This window comes from Rissa tridactyla, chromosome 1 (genome assembly GCF_028500815.1).
Source record: "Rissa tridactyla isolate bRisTri1 chromosome 1, bRisTri1.patW.cur.20221130, whole genome shotgun sequence".
Lineage (NCBI taxonomy): Eukaryota > Metazoa > Chordata > Aves > Charadriiformes > Laridae > Rissa > Rissa tridactyla.
In genome coordinates, this window is record NC_071466.1 from 171504421 (window position 1) to 171518368 (window position 13948).

At 48.7% G+C, this 13948-nt stretch overlaps 1 protein-coding gene across 1 annotated transcript; it reads left to right on the forward strand.

Annotated features, from left to right (window-relative positions):
* The first annotated feature begins 8199 nt into the window (after window positions 1-8199).
* On the forward strand, window positions 8200-13420 carry DUSP6 (dual specificity phosphatase 6). The gene is made up of 3 exons (XM_054187782.1): window positions 8200-9126; window positions 9774-10211; window positions 11620-13420. Exons 1-3 carry the CDS (start codon window positions 8724-8726, stop codon window positions 11925-11927), a joined length of 1149 nt encoding a protein of 382 aa, XP_054043757.1. The 5' UTR covers window positions 8200-8723; the 3' UTR covers window positions 11928-13420.
* Window positions 13421-13948: the final 528 nt, after the last annotated feature.

A 13948-nucleotide genomic window follows, 5' to 3' on the forward strand; every position in this document is an offset into this window, starting at 1 on the left:
ACCTGGCGCAGGCAGGAAAGGGAGCAGGGCACTGCTGGATCCTGGTCCTTGCTTCCTGCATACTTCTGTCTTATTCCCATTCAAATTCTGATACAATCCAGGAATGAGTAATTTCTCTGATCTGATGGGCCTGCCACATGAAATGAAGCAGACGATTGGTGCGAAATGAGACTGGAAGCAAAACCAAAATCGCAAACCAAAATTTATAATTTACCGGGGAGAACCTCTAAGACAGAGTGGGGAGGTTCCAATGCGTCACTGGAAAGCAAAGGGCTGTCGGCATCTCTACAACAACCTCTTGTGAACACTGGAACAGAGATTTATGTGCACCGTTTAGCCAGAATAGGAAACTTTGTGAAAATGATTTATACTTTACAGCTATACTACAAGACTGCTGAGAGAAAGTAATAATTTGATATAATTTACCTTTGCAGTATGCTGGTGGCACCAATGTACCAAACGGGTAACATAAACTGTGACCACGAACGGTACTGCAATCATCATGCCATTGTGCTCTGACATACCAAGTGACGACCTGGTATTTGGATGGGACAGTTCTACCATTAAGTCCTCATAAATATCTAAGCATTCTAAAGCCAGGATGAACTTAACAGCAGTAATTCTCTTGTCAACATTTGCAGAGAATACACTTGTACACATCCAGTCTTCAAGGTATGTTGTATACTGCAAAGCTCTTAAGTGCTGAATCAAAGATGAAGAAATAACTACCATCCTCACTTATGGCTATACCTTGAGGTGTATGCCTTTCAAAGGGACTGTACACCTTAAATATATACTTTCCTAGTAACATGCACCAACCAATACTGCCCTGGACATTTTTAATACTGATCCATGTTTAGGGCGTTATCCTTTCCCCATTTGTTCTATTTACATCAAGTTCTTCCTACTGGTTTCCCTCTCCCGCTGACCAATGTCTCTCGAGCTTCCAGATGAAAAGAAATTACTAGGTTGATCTGTGCAACTTAGGAGCTGTGGTGACTGACCCCTTGAGACCACTGTAGTTTGGCAGTTTTCATCTCTTGATTAATTTTTTGTTGGGGGGTGGGGAAGATGGGGTGAGGTATGTGCAAACTGTAGCAAACTAAACCAGAAAGCTAGGCCCTTGCATGGCAGGACACAAAGACTCATGTCAATTGCTGTCCCTGGGAAGCCAGCAACGCCACTGGTGCTTCAAATTCAGCGTGTGAATTAAGCTCTGTTTTTTAACAGAGTAGGACATTTTAGCACTTAGGTCGAGCCGTCACTTTGGTGCTTGCCTCTCAATAAGCTTTTACCAAACTGCGTTTGACAGCGGCAGGTCACCAGGGAGACCCCCAGCCCCGGTAATAAGGAAACTCTTGCCTCTGTCAATGCATTTACCCCATTTGGTGCAGGTCCTGCCTGGCCCAGGAGAGGTCCCCATGCGGGTGACATCTGTGAAAAGTAAAGCAGATGTGCTAAGTGGGAGTCACAGGTGCCAGGACATATATCTGTCCACGTCTCTTCCCCCTGTGACATCCCAGAGCCAAACTGTGTGCTCGGTTCCCTCAGGTCCCCAGGACACATTCCAGTGGCCATATGAAAACCAGGCAGCGGAAATTGAATTGTTCATGCCTGGATTGGACTCCTAATTGCCTCTCTTTGGAACCAGAACATAAGATAGCTGCGCGGCATTTCTTTTCCTGAATATGCCTGTCCCAGGATGAAGATCTTTTTCTTACGTAATTTGCTGTCCCTGCTCTGCTCTCTGCACAGCTGATTTCCCCTGCACTGTGCAAACGCAGCCCTTGTTTACTCTTTTCATGGTCTAGAGCAAGCCTTCAGTCATGCCAGGGGCAGGCTTTATTCCCATGGTCAGAACAAGACAGAGATGTGGCATCAGGGGACCTCACAAACGCAGAGGGAAACAAGTCTTTCAGCATTGGGAAGAGAGGGCTGCTTTCTATACTTGCTTGATGCTGTCAGGTTTGCTTCTTCGTAGGATGAGTGAACGGGATGAAAATGGGGCAGTGCTATTGAAGGAACATACTTTAGCCATAGCACTAAAGCCTCCTCCCCAGGTAAGCCCACACTTTAGTGCCTAGTAAACCCTTCCAAGCACATCAAAAAGGGCAGCACTAAAGAGATTATAGCATTTTCTCAGCGGCCTCATCTGGTGTGATGTAGGTGCCCAGTATAGCGTGATACAGGCTGTCCCTGAATAGCAGACAACGGCAGAGAGAGACACACCAGCATGCAAAACATGAGAACACGCTTTGGGGACTACTGAACTCTTCGGTATTGGCAAAGAAAGAATATAAGCACATTGTTATCCCTATCCAAATAGCATAATATTCCTGCACCATGGATCAGGACTTCTGAATAGGAGCTAAGGTAACGGAACCATATGAATCTGGATTCCAACTAGTAAGCTAATTTATTAATTTAATCACTGACATCAAATTTAAGGGTGCATCAGTATTTTTATCCAATCACAGTCTCATCACCACTTTAAAAATTCTCTGCTTTTCTTTTTCGCCTCTATTATACAGCCTATTTTTTATTAGAAAGCTTTCAATTTAACATGTAATTAATTATAAGAAAATTATGCACACACATAGCCTTCTGTTTCTTCATGATTATTATTTTTAAGACAGAGCTGCCCACCCGTGCAGTGTTTCTGTTGCCAGCAGAACGTAAACCACTGTGAAATGATACACAGGTCAGTGCCACCAAAACTGTCACTACCAATGGCAGTACCTGGTGGGGGGGGGGACGGAAAAGGAAAAAAAAAAAAGAGGAAAAAAAAAAGATTAGAGTATTGGCCTGTCTGCTTGGTCAATACACTGTGAGCCTGGCTAAATGTGTGCCTTGCACTGCCTTCCTGCAAGCTTAGTTTCATCCTGTAAGACAGGAGAACCCTACAGCCATTAGTGATCTGCTGTCAGAGAGAACTGCTCACCTTTGCACACCCTGAGGAACCATTTGGAGAAGTCACGTATGAGCTACATTCAGAGGGGGGCTTAGTTTATACTACAAGAAGTCAAAAGAAAAACAAAACCTCTTGAATAAATGCATGCCTGCAGTAGCTGTTAAGTATTTTAAAGCGTCATTCCTAAGTAATTGCTAATTACATTACTTTATTACCAGGCACAATTAAATATGTGCTTGAGGTCATCCAGCTATTTGCTGTTTCAAGGAAAGCACTTGAGTCAAAAGGATTTCCTAAATGGAGTCATTCAGTGTTTTATTTCTCCAACTTCAGGAATTATTTTGGATGCGAATAATTGGACATTGAATAATCAGTTAAATGCCATTTCCATAAATTGTTTGTGCTTTACATAAAACAAGTAAAATGCTTTCTAGGGCAGTTTTGTTCTCCCTTTGAGGCACCCTGCGCTAACCAGTTCTGCACCAAAGGCACTGGACTTTATGGCCAGTTTGGTCTAGGATGATTTGTGTATTTCATTCACACAAACCAACACACACAGACCATTAATTCTCACTTTCATTGAAATTAAAAGGAACTGTGAGAGGGACTTACAGATAAACCTAGAGGTGAGAATCACAGACCATAGGGTAAGCACCTAAAAGTAAGGGCTGGTTACACCAGGCATCATTCAGAGACAGTGAAGGGAACTGAGCGGCTCCAGAGGGCAGTTTGTCCTCTCTGAAGACCTCCTGAAAGTGATTGTTAAGAGAAATCACTAGCCAAAGTGTGAACATCTAACTTCTGACATCTAAAGCTGAATGACTACCTAGCCGAATCACAGGCATCTGCTGGTTCAGTCAAAGTTGACAGTCAAGATCCTCAAAATTCATGCCTAAGTATGACCTATCAGTGGAGAAACCTGTCTCCACTACATTTTCCAAGCACCTGCATTTCCAGAGTTGCATTGAGTTGGCATCTCAACCAAAATCCTGATGACAGCATGTTTCATGCTCCTTGGCCTTCTCCATCAGCCAATCCCAGAAAGTACTTCAGTCACCTGACATCAAACAGTGCCAAGACAGAAGGCGCCTCTGCCACTTTGATTCAGGTCATCAGTGGGATATGGAAAACCAAGGCTGGAGTCCCTGCTTTCGAAATATTGATTGATGCAACATGGGAAAGGTCTGACCAAAAAAGCAGAAAAGCCTTTCCTATTTTAGGGCCCATCTTCTCATAGGAAGACAGGCTCCTATTGAATTCTGCTCCACATCAAGCAGAAGAGAGGAGTGAACCTGCACCTTTAGAGGAAGAAAGCTCTTATATAAGGAAAAAACTTTCACATCCCTGATGTCTAATGCAACTTCATCAGCACTTAGCCTCTTGAGGATGCCTCTGCATTGCTGCCTCAGTATCCCAGGCTGTGAAGTGTCTCACAGTGGCCAGTTGGCCTGGTTTCAAAATGTAATAAATACCTGCCTTTTTGGTACTTCTCTCTCCCATTACACTATGTAGATAGCCCGTCTGACGAATTCAGGGCCAGGGCTTCTATTACAGGGAGAGACATGAAGGAACTGGGCAAAGCAACACTCATCTCTCAACTCCATCCTCTGTGAGAGATTCTTGTCCTCTGTGTCTGCATCTCTGGCCAAGACAAGCTCAGGTTATAAACCCTCGAGGAGATCTAGTCAGGCCTCTACACATGCTAAGAATGAGCAGGTTTATGGTCCAAAACCCAGCAAAATAGGGTTTTCATGATGAATATGCTTTGGGCTGAAGAGGTTTCATTCGCAGCCAGGGAGGTATAAAAAGAAAAACAAATGACAAACAAGACAAAACCCACCCTGAAAAACACATTTCGGGATTCAAAATCTAACTCTGCCAGGGAGTGGGTGAATGAGGGGATCATGGTTAACAGGAATAGGCTCTTCTTACTGCCTGTTTACTAAGAAAAGTTCTGGAAGTTGAAGCAGAAGTGACCTCCTGGTGAGGCTTGGGCAGTAGATCTGGTCTCTGACAAAGCATCAAATGGTAGTGTAGTTAACTGAGCCCACTCCTGTGTCCCTCGGCGACTGACAGGACAGGGTGGTTCAGACAGAGAGAAGAAAAGTGATTGCATACACACATGTGAACACAAAGATAACAATGTCCCACGTAGCTTACATTCTCCTTCAGAGTTCTTCGGCTGGTGTGCGCTGAGGGGGGTACTACAAATTCAAAGGGGGTCATTTCTATTTTACTTGTTTAACTCTGCTGCAGTGCAACATCTCCTGCCTGGGTCCCAACTCACCAAATGCCACCATCTGACTGTTGTCCTGCAATGAACCGGCCGTAGCCATCACCATTACAAGTCTCTGCCCCAGCTCCGCTTGGGAAATACAACTCTCTTGAGCACGCTTCATCTAACATTTTATTGCCTTCATATACTTAACCTTAATGCTCATAACATTTCAATCGGATCTGACAGTACTAATGATAAAAATCTCTTTAAATGCTATCATTATTTCTTGTTGCATTACTACTAGGCAGGTATCTCAATGGGGTTGATAAACTGCTTGCATAATATGTAGCTTTCAGTTAAAATGCTGAATGACTAAGATTTTTATTTTAAACCACTGCCATAAAACGTCACTGAAAATGCCCTGAAGACGATAATCAGAACATATTTTCTTCCTAAAATATTTTAGTCATCAGAGATGCAAGTTTACCTTATACGAATATGGAAGTAATTTGGGGCTTGTTCTGTTTTCTTAGAATCTTAGAAACTCTGCAATGTGCTGATGTTTTTCTGTGCATCTTCATTTTTAAAAATGTAATCAAAGTACAATGCAACCATGTTAATTAATAATAACATAGATTGCAAGGAACACATTGTATTTGTCATAGTGTCAAGCTTGCTGGGAGTTGTCAAAACATTGTACTGAAATTGTCCCTGTCTTTAACTTCAGGTCACATGGATTACAGTTTAATAGCACTCCTGCTTGTTTTCTAAGTTGACCCCTTAGGTGACAATTGATCATTTGAGGGTTATTCTGGCTGTGGCTCCTGTTGGGATGAAGGTTAACAGAGAAATTGCAGCTTCTTATTAGAATAAATGAGTAATAAGAGAGGTTTGAGATGCCTCTAAGACAATCATCGCATTGTACTGCACCTTAGGAGATAACTACAGTTGAGGTTGTTTGAGAATTTCTATTTCAGGTGCTCATGCTTTGCAGAACTTGTTTCCAGAACTCCCACTACTTAAAAAGTGAAATCCATGGTTAGTAAGACTGAGGCCTGGGTTATATCAGTTTGTAAAATTTGAACAAAAGTTTATCTGATGTACTTGAGAAGAAGGGTAAAGAATAAAACTGGTGCCAATTTTAAGGAAAAAAAAAAAAAAGGACTTAAATTATGACCTGATTATTCATTTTACCAGGACTGCGCTATTTGCTGCACTAATACAGAGTGACCAACACTGACAGGCCCAAAGAATTTGCTGTCCTGCTTGAGCCCTGATATGGGTGAAAACAGAAGACATATATAGCACGGAAGTGGGGGGGAGGAAGGGGGAAGATATCAGCAAATAAATAAATAAAAATCAAAGGCTGCCGCTTTGATCTGTCACTGCTCTGAACATTTAAACACCATACCCTGAATACACAAAGCTGAGTGTAACACCTGGTAAGAACAGCCTGGAAACTCTTCAGTGGTGGGCAAGGTGGACTGGACAGTTTGCCCCCACTGAGCGGTGGGACAAAGTACGTGTGGTGTGTGTGCAGCGAGCTGCACATCCGCCTGGCCAAATCCCCCTGTTTAGGGTCAGGGCAAGGTTTGTGTCATGCTTCAGTCCCACAGCAAGCCTCTGAAACGGGTAACCGGCAGGGATCCTCTCAAAACCCCTGCTGGGGAGGATGTCCTTAATGCCATCTGGGTGTCTGCCTTGCTTGGAACCGCAGCGACTGACGTGCCAACTTTAATTAACATCACATTTTCTGCACAGAACACACAGGACTGTCCGTGCCACTATCTGTTCCCAGGGTCAACGCTCTCCAGCCACTTGCTACCTAAGGAAGCTCCTTCACCTAGGACTTATAAAAATAATCAGCCGCCGAGCACAGCAGCAGTGTAAACGAGATTAGCCTCTTCAGAACCACTCTGCTACCAGGCAGATGTTGGCGACGGGATTAGCGTTCAGGCCGGGCTTCTCCCGATTTATTTTCGCTCCGCGCTTTTCACTTACACGTTTGCTAACCGGCACCTTGGAACAACCCCCGGCCCCGCTGCACCGCCCCCCCTGCCCGGGCGCCGCTCCGCCCGGTCGTCCCCCCCTGTCCCCCGCTACCCCGGCGCCGCTCCGCCGCCCCCCCCCCCCCGCGTCCGCCCCCGCCTCCCGGTGCGGCGGAGGCCGCGGTGCCCTTCCGGCCACCCGGGCCCGGGGGGGAAGCGCCGTCCGGCGGCGGCAGGACCCCGCCCGGAGGCCGCCCCGCTGGAGGATCCGGTGGCTGCCCGGTGCGAGGGTCCCCGCCAGGTCGGGCCGGCCCCCGCCGTGCTGGCGGCGGGCAGGGCGCTCCCCGCACCGCCGGGGGGTGGCTGCGGGCTCCGCGCTGGCGGCGCCCCCACGCCGCAGCCGGGCGAGCGCGGTTGGATTACCGGCTACCTGGGAAGGGCTGGCTGCGCCTAGGCGGGGCCGCTTTCCCCGGTCACGTTTTTTGGGGTGGCCCGCCCGGTCTTTAGCGGTGCCTGCGGGCTGTTCTCGAGGCGGTGCCGGCTCCCCTTAGTGCGGCGAGTAAAGCCGGGCTGCGTAGGAAGAGATTAGCTCGGGGTTTACCCTTCACCCGTGGAGGGATCAGCTGAGGACAGGGGCTGCCCGCCTCCCTAAAAAAAGCCGGGCAGCGATGAGCGCTGGGGAACTATGGGGGGGGGGGGGGGGAACGGGACGTGGCCGGCCCCCCCGCGGCCGTCGGATTTTGGGGAGAGAAAAGACGGAGGGAGGGAAAAGGTGCCTTTTGTTCCGGCGGCGGGGAGGGGAGGGCCGGGGCGCGCCCCCTCACCTGCCCCCGCCGCCCCCGCCCGCCGCGCCGCGGCTGCCGCTTGTTTGCGCTCGGCTTATCCGGAGCGGAAATTCCTTTCCGTTTTTGTGAATGACAAACTCATTAACGATTCATCAACACAACCTGTTCCAGCCGGCCCGTCGCCGCGGCAACAGCCCCTTCCGCGCGCCCCCATTGGCTGCCGCCGGAGAATGTATCCATTGAGGCGTCCCGCGGTTGTACCCATTGAGGAGCTGCCGGGCGCCGGGGGCTGCGCGGGGCCGCGGCCGAGGGGCGGCGGGCGGGGAAGGGACGGGGACAGCGGCCACACCGACACCGGCACCGACACCGGCAGCAGCGCGGCGTGTCCGCGCTGAGCCGGGGGAGCCCCGCTCGGCGGCACGTTAATTGGATTTCATTCACTCGGGGCGGAGGAAAAGCCCAAGGGCTCGGGCTGCAGCGGCGATTAGGCAGGTTCATTCAGGGATTCATTGACAAAAAAAAAAAAACCAAGAGGAGACCGGGCTGCGCGCACGCACAGACACACATACACACAGACACACGCAGACACACACACTTACACACACGGCGGGGCCGGGGCTGCTTCTCCCTCCCCGTGACTCCACCGCCGCCCGGCGCGGGGGAGGCGGCGCGGGGGGGGCTGCGTGATTCATTTTCCTGGGGCGGAGGGAGATAAGTTGTGCGGAGTTGGAGGGGGGCAGCCCGCCCGCCGCGCCATCCGCATGCCTCTGTGAGAGAGAGGGGCGCTTCCAGAGCACGCTCCGTTCCCCCCGTCCTTCCTCATGCTAGATACGTTCAGACCCGTCCCTTTCGCGTCGGAAATGGCGATTAGTAAATCCGTGGCGTGGCTGAACGAGCAGCTGGAGATGGGCAACGACCGGCTGCTGCTGATGGACTGTCGGCCGCAGGAGTTGTACGAGTCGTCCCACATCGAGTCGGCCATCAACGTGGCCATCCCCGGCATCATGCTGCGGCGGCTGCAGAAGGGCAACCTGCCCCTGCGCTCCCTCGTCTCCAGCAGCGAGGAGGACCGGGAGCGCTTCGCCCGCCGGTGCGGCACCGACACGGTGGTGCTGTACGACGAGCACAGCCGCGACTGGAACGAGAACACGGGCGGCGAGTCCGTGCTGGGGCTGCTCCTCAAGCGCCTCAAAGACGAAGGCTGCAAGGCGTTTTATCTGGAAGGTGAGAAGGGCCGCCTGGGGTTGGGGAGGTGGTGGCGACATCGCTGCCTGCTTGGGGGCCCGGGGCTGTGGGTGACGGGGAGGCGAGCCCCGCGGCTCGGCGGTGCGGTTCCCTGCCCGGGGAAGAAAAGGGAGGAGGGGTGTCCGCAGCGTCCCCCGGGCATTGCGCGCTGACGCTCCGGGAGGACACCAGCCTGGGCAGGGGGCTTTTCCCCTTGCCCTTTCCCCCCCTTCCCCAGCATCCTTGTCGTCGCTTTGTTTAAAGATACCTCGGGGTCTGGAATCGCTGTAGCGGCGAGGGGAGGACAGAGCTAACGGGGATCCCGGCATGAGCCGGGGAGGGCAGAAGCAACTGCCGCCGAGACATCTCTCCAGAGGTCCCCGCAGGGCGAAGCGGCACAGAGCTTTAATCTTGAATGTGCTGAGCCCTCCGCCGCAGCGGGCGATTTTCTTAAACCTTCTTTTAGGTTAGTCCGTCTGCGTGAGTGTGTGACATATTTTTTGCTTTTTTTTTTCTTTCCCGGGGCTCGCAGAGGGTGAGAAACGGATGCCCCTTTGCAGCCGGGGCTGTAGCAGGGAAGTAAGTCGGCTTGCCATCTTATATCAGGTTGCATTTTTTTCCCCCCTCCCCTTTGCTTTTCTCCCCAGGTGGTTTCAGCAAGTTCCAGGCCGAGTTCGCCCTGCACTGCGAAACTAACCTAGACAGTTCGTGTAGCAGCAGCTCTCCTCCTTTGCCAGTCCTGGGCTTGGGAGGCCTCCGAATCAGCTCCGATTCCTCATCAGACATTGAATCTGACATTGACAGAGACCCCAATAGTGCCACCGACTCCGATGGCAGCCCTCTCTCCAACAACCAGCCTTCCTTCCCGGTGGAGATTTTACCCTACCTCTACTTAGGCTGTGCCAAGGACTCCACTAATCTGGACGTTTTAGAAGAGTTTGGCATTAAATACATCTTGAATGTTACCCCCAACCTGCCGAATCTCTTTGAAAACGCCGGCGAGTTCAAGTACAAACAGATCCCGATCTCTGACCACTGGAGCCAAAATCTGTCTCAGTTCTTTCCTGAGGCTATCTCCTTTATAGGTGAGACCCGATTATTTGCTAACAGCTATATGTCAGGCGGCAGAATTCAATTTCTTTTGCAGAATTCAGGAGATTTCGGGCGAGAAGGGGTAGCAGCGTTTCTGGCAACATCTCTGGGGGCTGTCCCGCTTTCTGGTTTTAAAGCCGGCTGAAGTTGAGGGGCGGGTGGGGGCTGTTAGGGGGGTTACTGAGGAGCCCCGGTGAATCGGAAGCGACGGCTGCAGGTTGCAAACGCATACCTGGTTTGCCTGGCTGTGGGATTCCTCCCTGAGCCGTTTGTGTGGGAGCTGGGGACTGAGCAATGCGCAGGATGGGGGATCTTTTTAAGTCTCTTCCTTGCGGGGTTGGGAGGGAAGCAAATGAACCCGGGGCTGGTGGTTTATACGTCTTTTTTTTGGAGGGGGGACTTTTTTTTCCTCCTTGAGGTTACTGAAAAGCAGTATAATAAAAAGAAACGATCCAGGAAGCTAACTTTAGCTTTTAAATGCAAGTTGTTCTTAAGCGGTATTCCTGGCAAATGTATAGTCAGAGCTTTAATTAAATCTCGTGGTAATAATGATATACCTCTCGGGCTCGGTGCTTTGGTTTAGCCAGCCCTTAGACGTTATCCATCAGCTTTGGAAACGCATCCCCTTGGGCTCAGGGAGTTCTGGTTAAAATTTGCACTCTCCTTCCTTTCTGGGAGAACTAAAATCACCCCATCGGGGTGCGGTGGGGTGGGCATCTCATTATCTGTTGGGAAGCTGTGCTGTAATCCGGTTGAATGATACCGGTAATAGTGGAGAATGTAGGTAATCTGAGCCCAGCAGGAAGAAATGTGGGCTGGAAGCCACAAAGAAACTAATCTCCAGGCATTGTAATGCATTTCCTATTACAAAGGAACCCATTTTCAACCAATGTTGACATCCTGTTCCTCCTAATGGGCTGTCCCCTGTGACTTCCCTCATTCTTTTAAAATGCCTGAATACCTCCATTGTTAGCTGCACAACAGTTGGAGAATAATTTAATAGACCTTTGCAGTCTGCTGGTCTGTATAAAAGGCATTCAGTGACATATTGCAGGATTTCCATGCTGGGGCGAGGGGACTGTAAGAATTTAAGGCAAATCTCCAGGCGAAAGCATGTCTTTTAAAAATGACTTTTAAAACAGTGTCATGCAGCGTATCCTGCTCCCTTTGTCTCATTCTTAGTTTTCTTAGCTCTTGGACTCGGGTACATGTACGTAGGGGGGTGGATTCTCCTCTTGTCCTGGTTTTAAGCCGGTGAAGTTAACTCTTGCGTCGCACAGCTGGCCACTGGGAGCAGAATCGTCCTTTCTTCCTGCTTGATACTAATCTCACTTGTGTTGAGAGATCAGTTACCAACGTCCTGTCTTATGTGTCCTTCTCTGCCTCTTTGTCTCCGCACAGATGAAGCACGGGGGAAGAACTGCGGCGTCCTGGTGCATTGCTTAGCAGGGATCAGCCGCTCGGTCACAGTGACGGTGGCCTACCTCATGCAGAAGCTCAACTTGTCCATGAACGATGCCTACGATATTGTCAAGATGAAGAAGTCCAACATTTCGCCCAACTTCAACTTCATGGGTCAGCTGCTGGACTTTGAGCGGACTCTGGGTCTGAGCAGCCCCTGTGACAATCGAGTGCCGAACCAGCAGCTGTACTTCACCACCCCTTCCAACCAGAATGTCTTCCAGGTGGATTCCCTGCAGTCCACGTGAGCTCCCATCACCTCCCTTCTCCTGTCCGTTTCATGGGATCACTCCTCAATGGTTTCTCTTTGGCAGTGATAAAGAAAACGCAGCTTTCTCATTTTGTGGCCTCTGCTACCAAAAAGCAGCTGCCAGCGCGGGCTAGGAAAGGTTACACAGTATGGAATCGGCTATTGCGAAGGGAGGGAACGTGGTGAGCTCTCTGGGAAGGACCGTGGTGACCAGGCGGCAGGTGGGCAGGGCGCTCATCCCCGCTTGCGCAGTGGCTTGGGTCCGAGGACTTCCAGGGTGGTAGGGTAAGGCTGGACAGGCTGAGCACGTGTTCTCTAGAGACTGGGACTGTCCTGCTTCCCTCTCCGCTTTCGGATCTGTGACACACACCTCTGTCTTCAGTGAAGACTGGTTATTTTTGTTTGTTTGTTTTAATTTAGAGGAGCCAAAGAAAGAGATTTCAGCTTAGTGTATTTGGAGTACTTGTTTGGCGGGAGCTTGGTAGTATTCTACTTGATCAATGTAAATATTTAATCTTAAATCGATTTGCAATTTTTTTTTGAATTCAGATGTATTCAAGAAATCAATCCAAGGGACATCTGTGTTTTTGTTCTCTTCATAAATTCTGGTTTATTTGTTTTTTGTTTTGTTTTTTTTTTTTTTTAATTGCAAAGAATATATTTGTAGCATGCTTAATTTTATTGTTCAACTGAAGCAAGCTTTCTATGAGGGAGAAATGGCAATGGTGAGAAGTTTGCAAATCATGTTTTGTGAGCAAGTACAGTCTCTTCTTTCATATATCTTTCTTTTCCTTGTGGTGATTTTTTTTTTTCTCCTCACACTCTTGATGTAGTTTCCATGTGATATATATATTTTTTTTAAATTAAATTAATTTTTTTGCCTTACCTTTTGTAAATAGATCATCTGGGAGGAGGTTTGTCTTTGAATGCGAAAGATTTTTGATCACTTTTTAAAACTTTCAGATGTGCTAAACAGTGCATTACCTCTGTACAAATTCTTCAGGGAGCTTCACCTCAAATGCAATATTTTGCATCTTTTTCTTTTTTTTTTTGTATAAAACTGGAAGTATGTGCGAGTATTTGTACCTGTGTGTACGCACAGTGAACCTGCACATGGTTGCCAATAAGGGAGAGTCTAATTCATGGTGTAAAAGTTTTAAGATGGAATTTATTATAAGAATGTAAAACCTTAAATTATTAATAAATAAATAACTATTTTTGGCTATTGAGAACCTGGCTGGTTTATTCCCCCTTTCCCCTCTGTGTGAGTGTGGTTAATTGCACATACACATATGGTTATGTTTAAAGGTAATGATTGCTTTCAATAGCTTTTGTACAGCTCCTACGACAATAAAGCCTTGATTTCCCCTTTGGTCCACTGGTGCCTAAATGAATAAACAGTGCATGTGCTGGATTCTTGCCTTGTTCTGGTGAAGGGAATACTTTTGAAGGCCTTTATGTTAATTGCAAAATATTCTGTCACCCCTTTGCCACCCCAGGGATGCACCTGACCCTGAGCCATAAGGATTTTTTTTTTTTTTTTTTTTTGAGAGTAAGGAGCTGCTGTTTTCTGGGTTTGTTTACAAGTTTTGGGCACTCTATTACAGATGCCAGGAGATGGGATCATGCTCTTCTTATCTGTCTGGCAGGAACTCATTTCACTGAGATCCATCAACAGTCTGCAGCCTGTAAATGATTTTTTTTTTTTTTTTCCCCCCCCTGTTCATTCGGTTCAGCCACACTGCAATTTAGCAGGTGAAGGAAAGGAGGAAAAGTCTCTACCTGTAGTCGCCTCATTTCCTCTCTGGCCCGTTCAAGTAGTCCCATCTCTGCAGAAGGAAAAAGGGGGGGGGGGGTTATAGCGATTGCAAAACTTCCTGCTGCAACTTATTTTCATTAACATCCTTCCTGATGAGAAGTGGCCCAAGGTGGGGTGGTGCCAAAGACTGCATGCGGGACCAGGGTGATGGGCTGATGCCGCAGCTGGGGCTGTCGGCTGGGGTTCTGCAGAACTCCTGG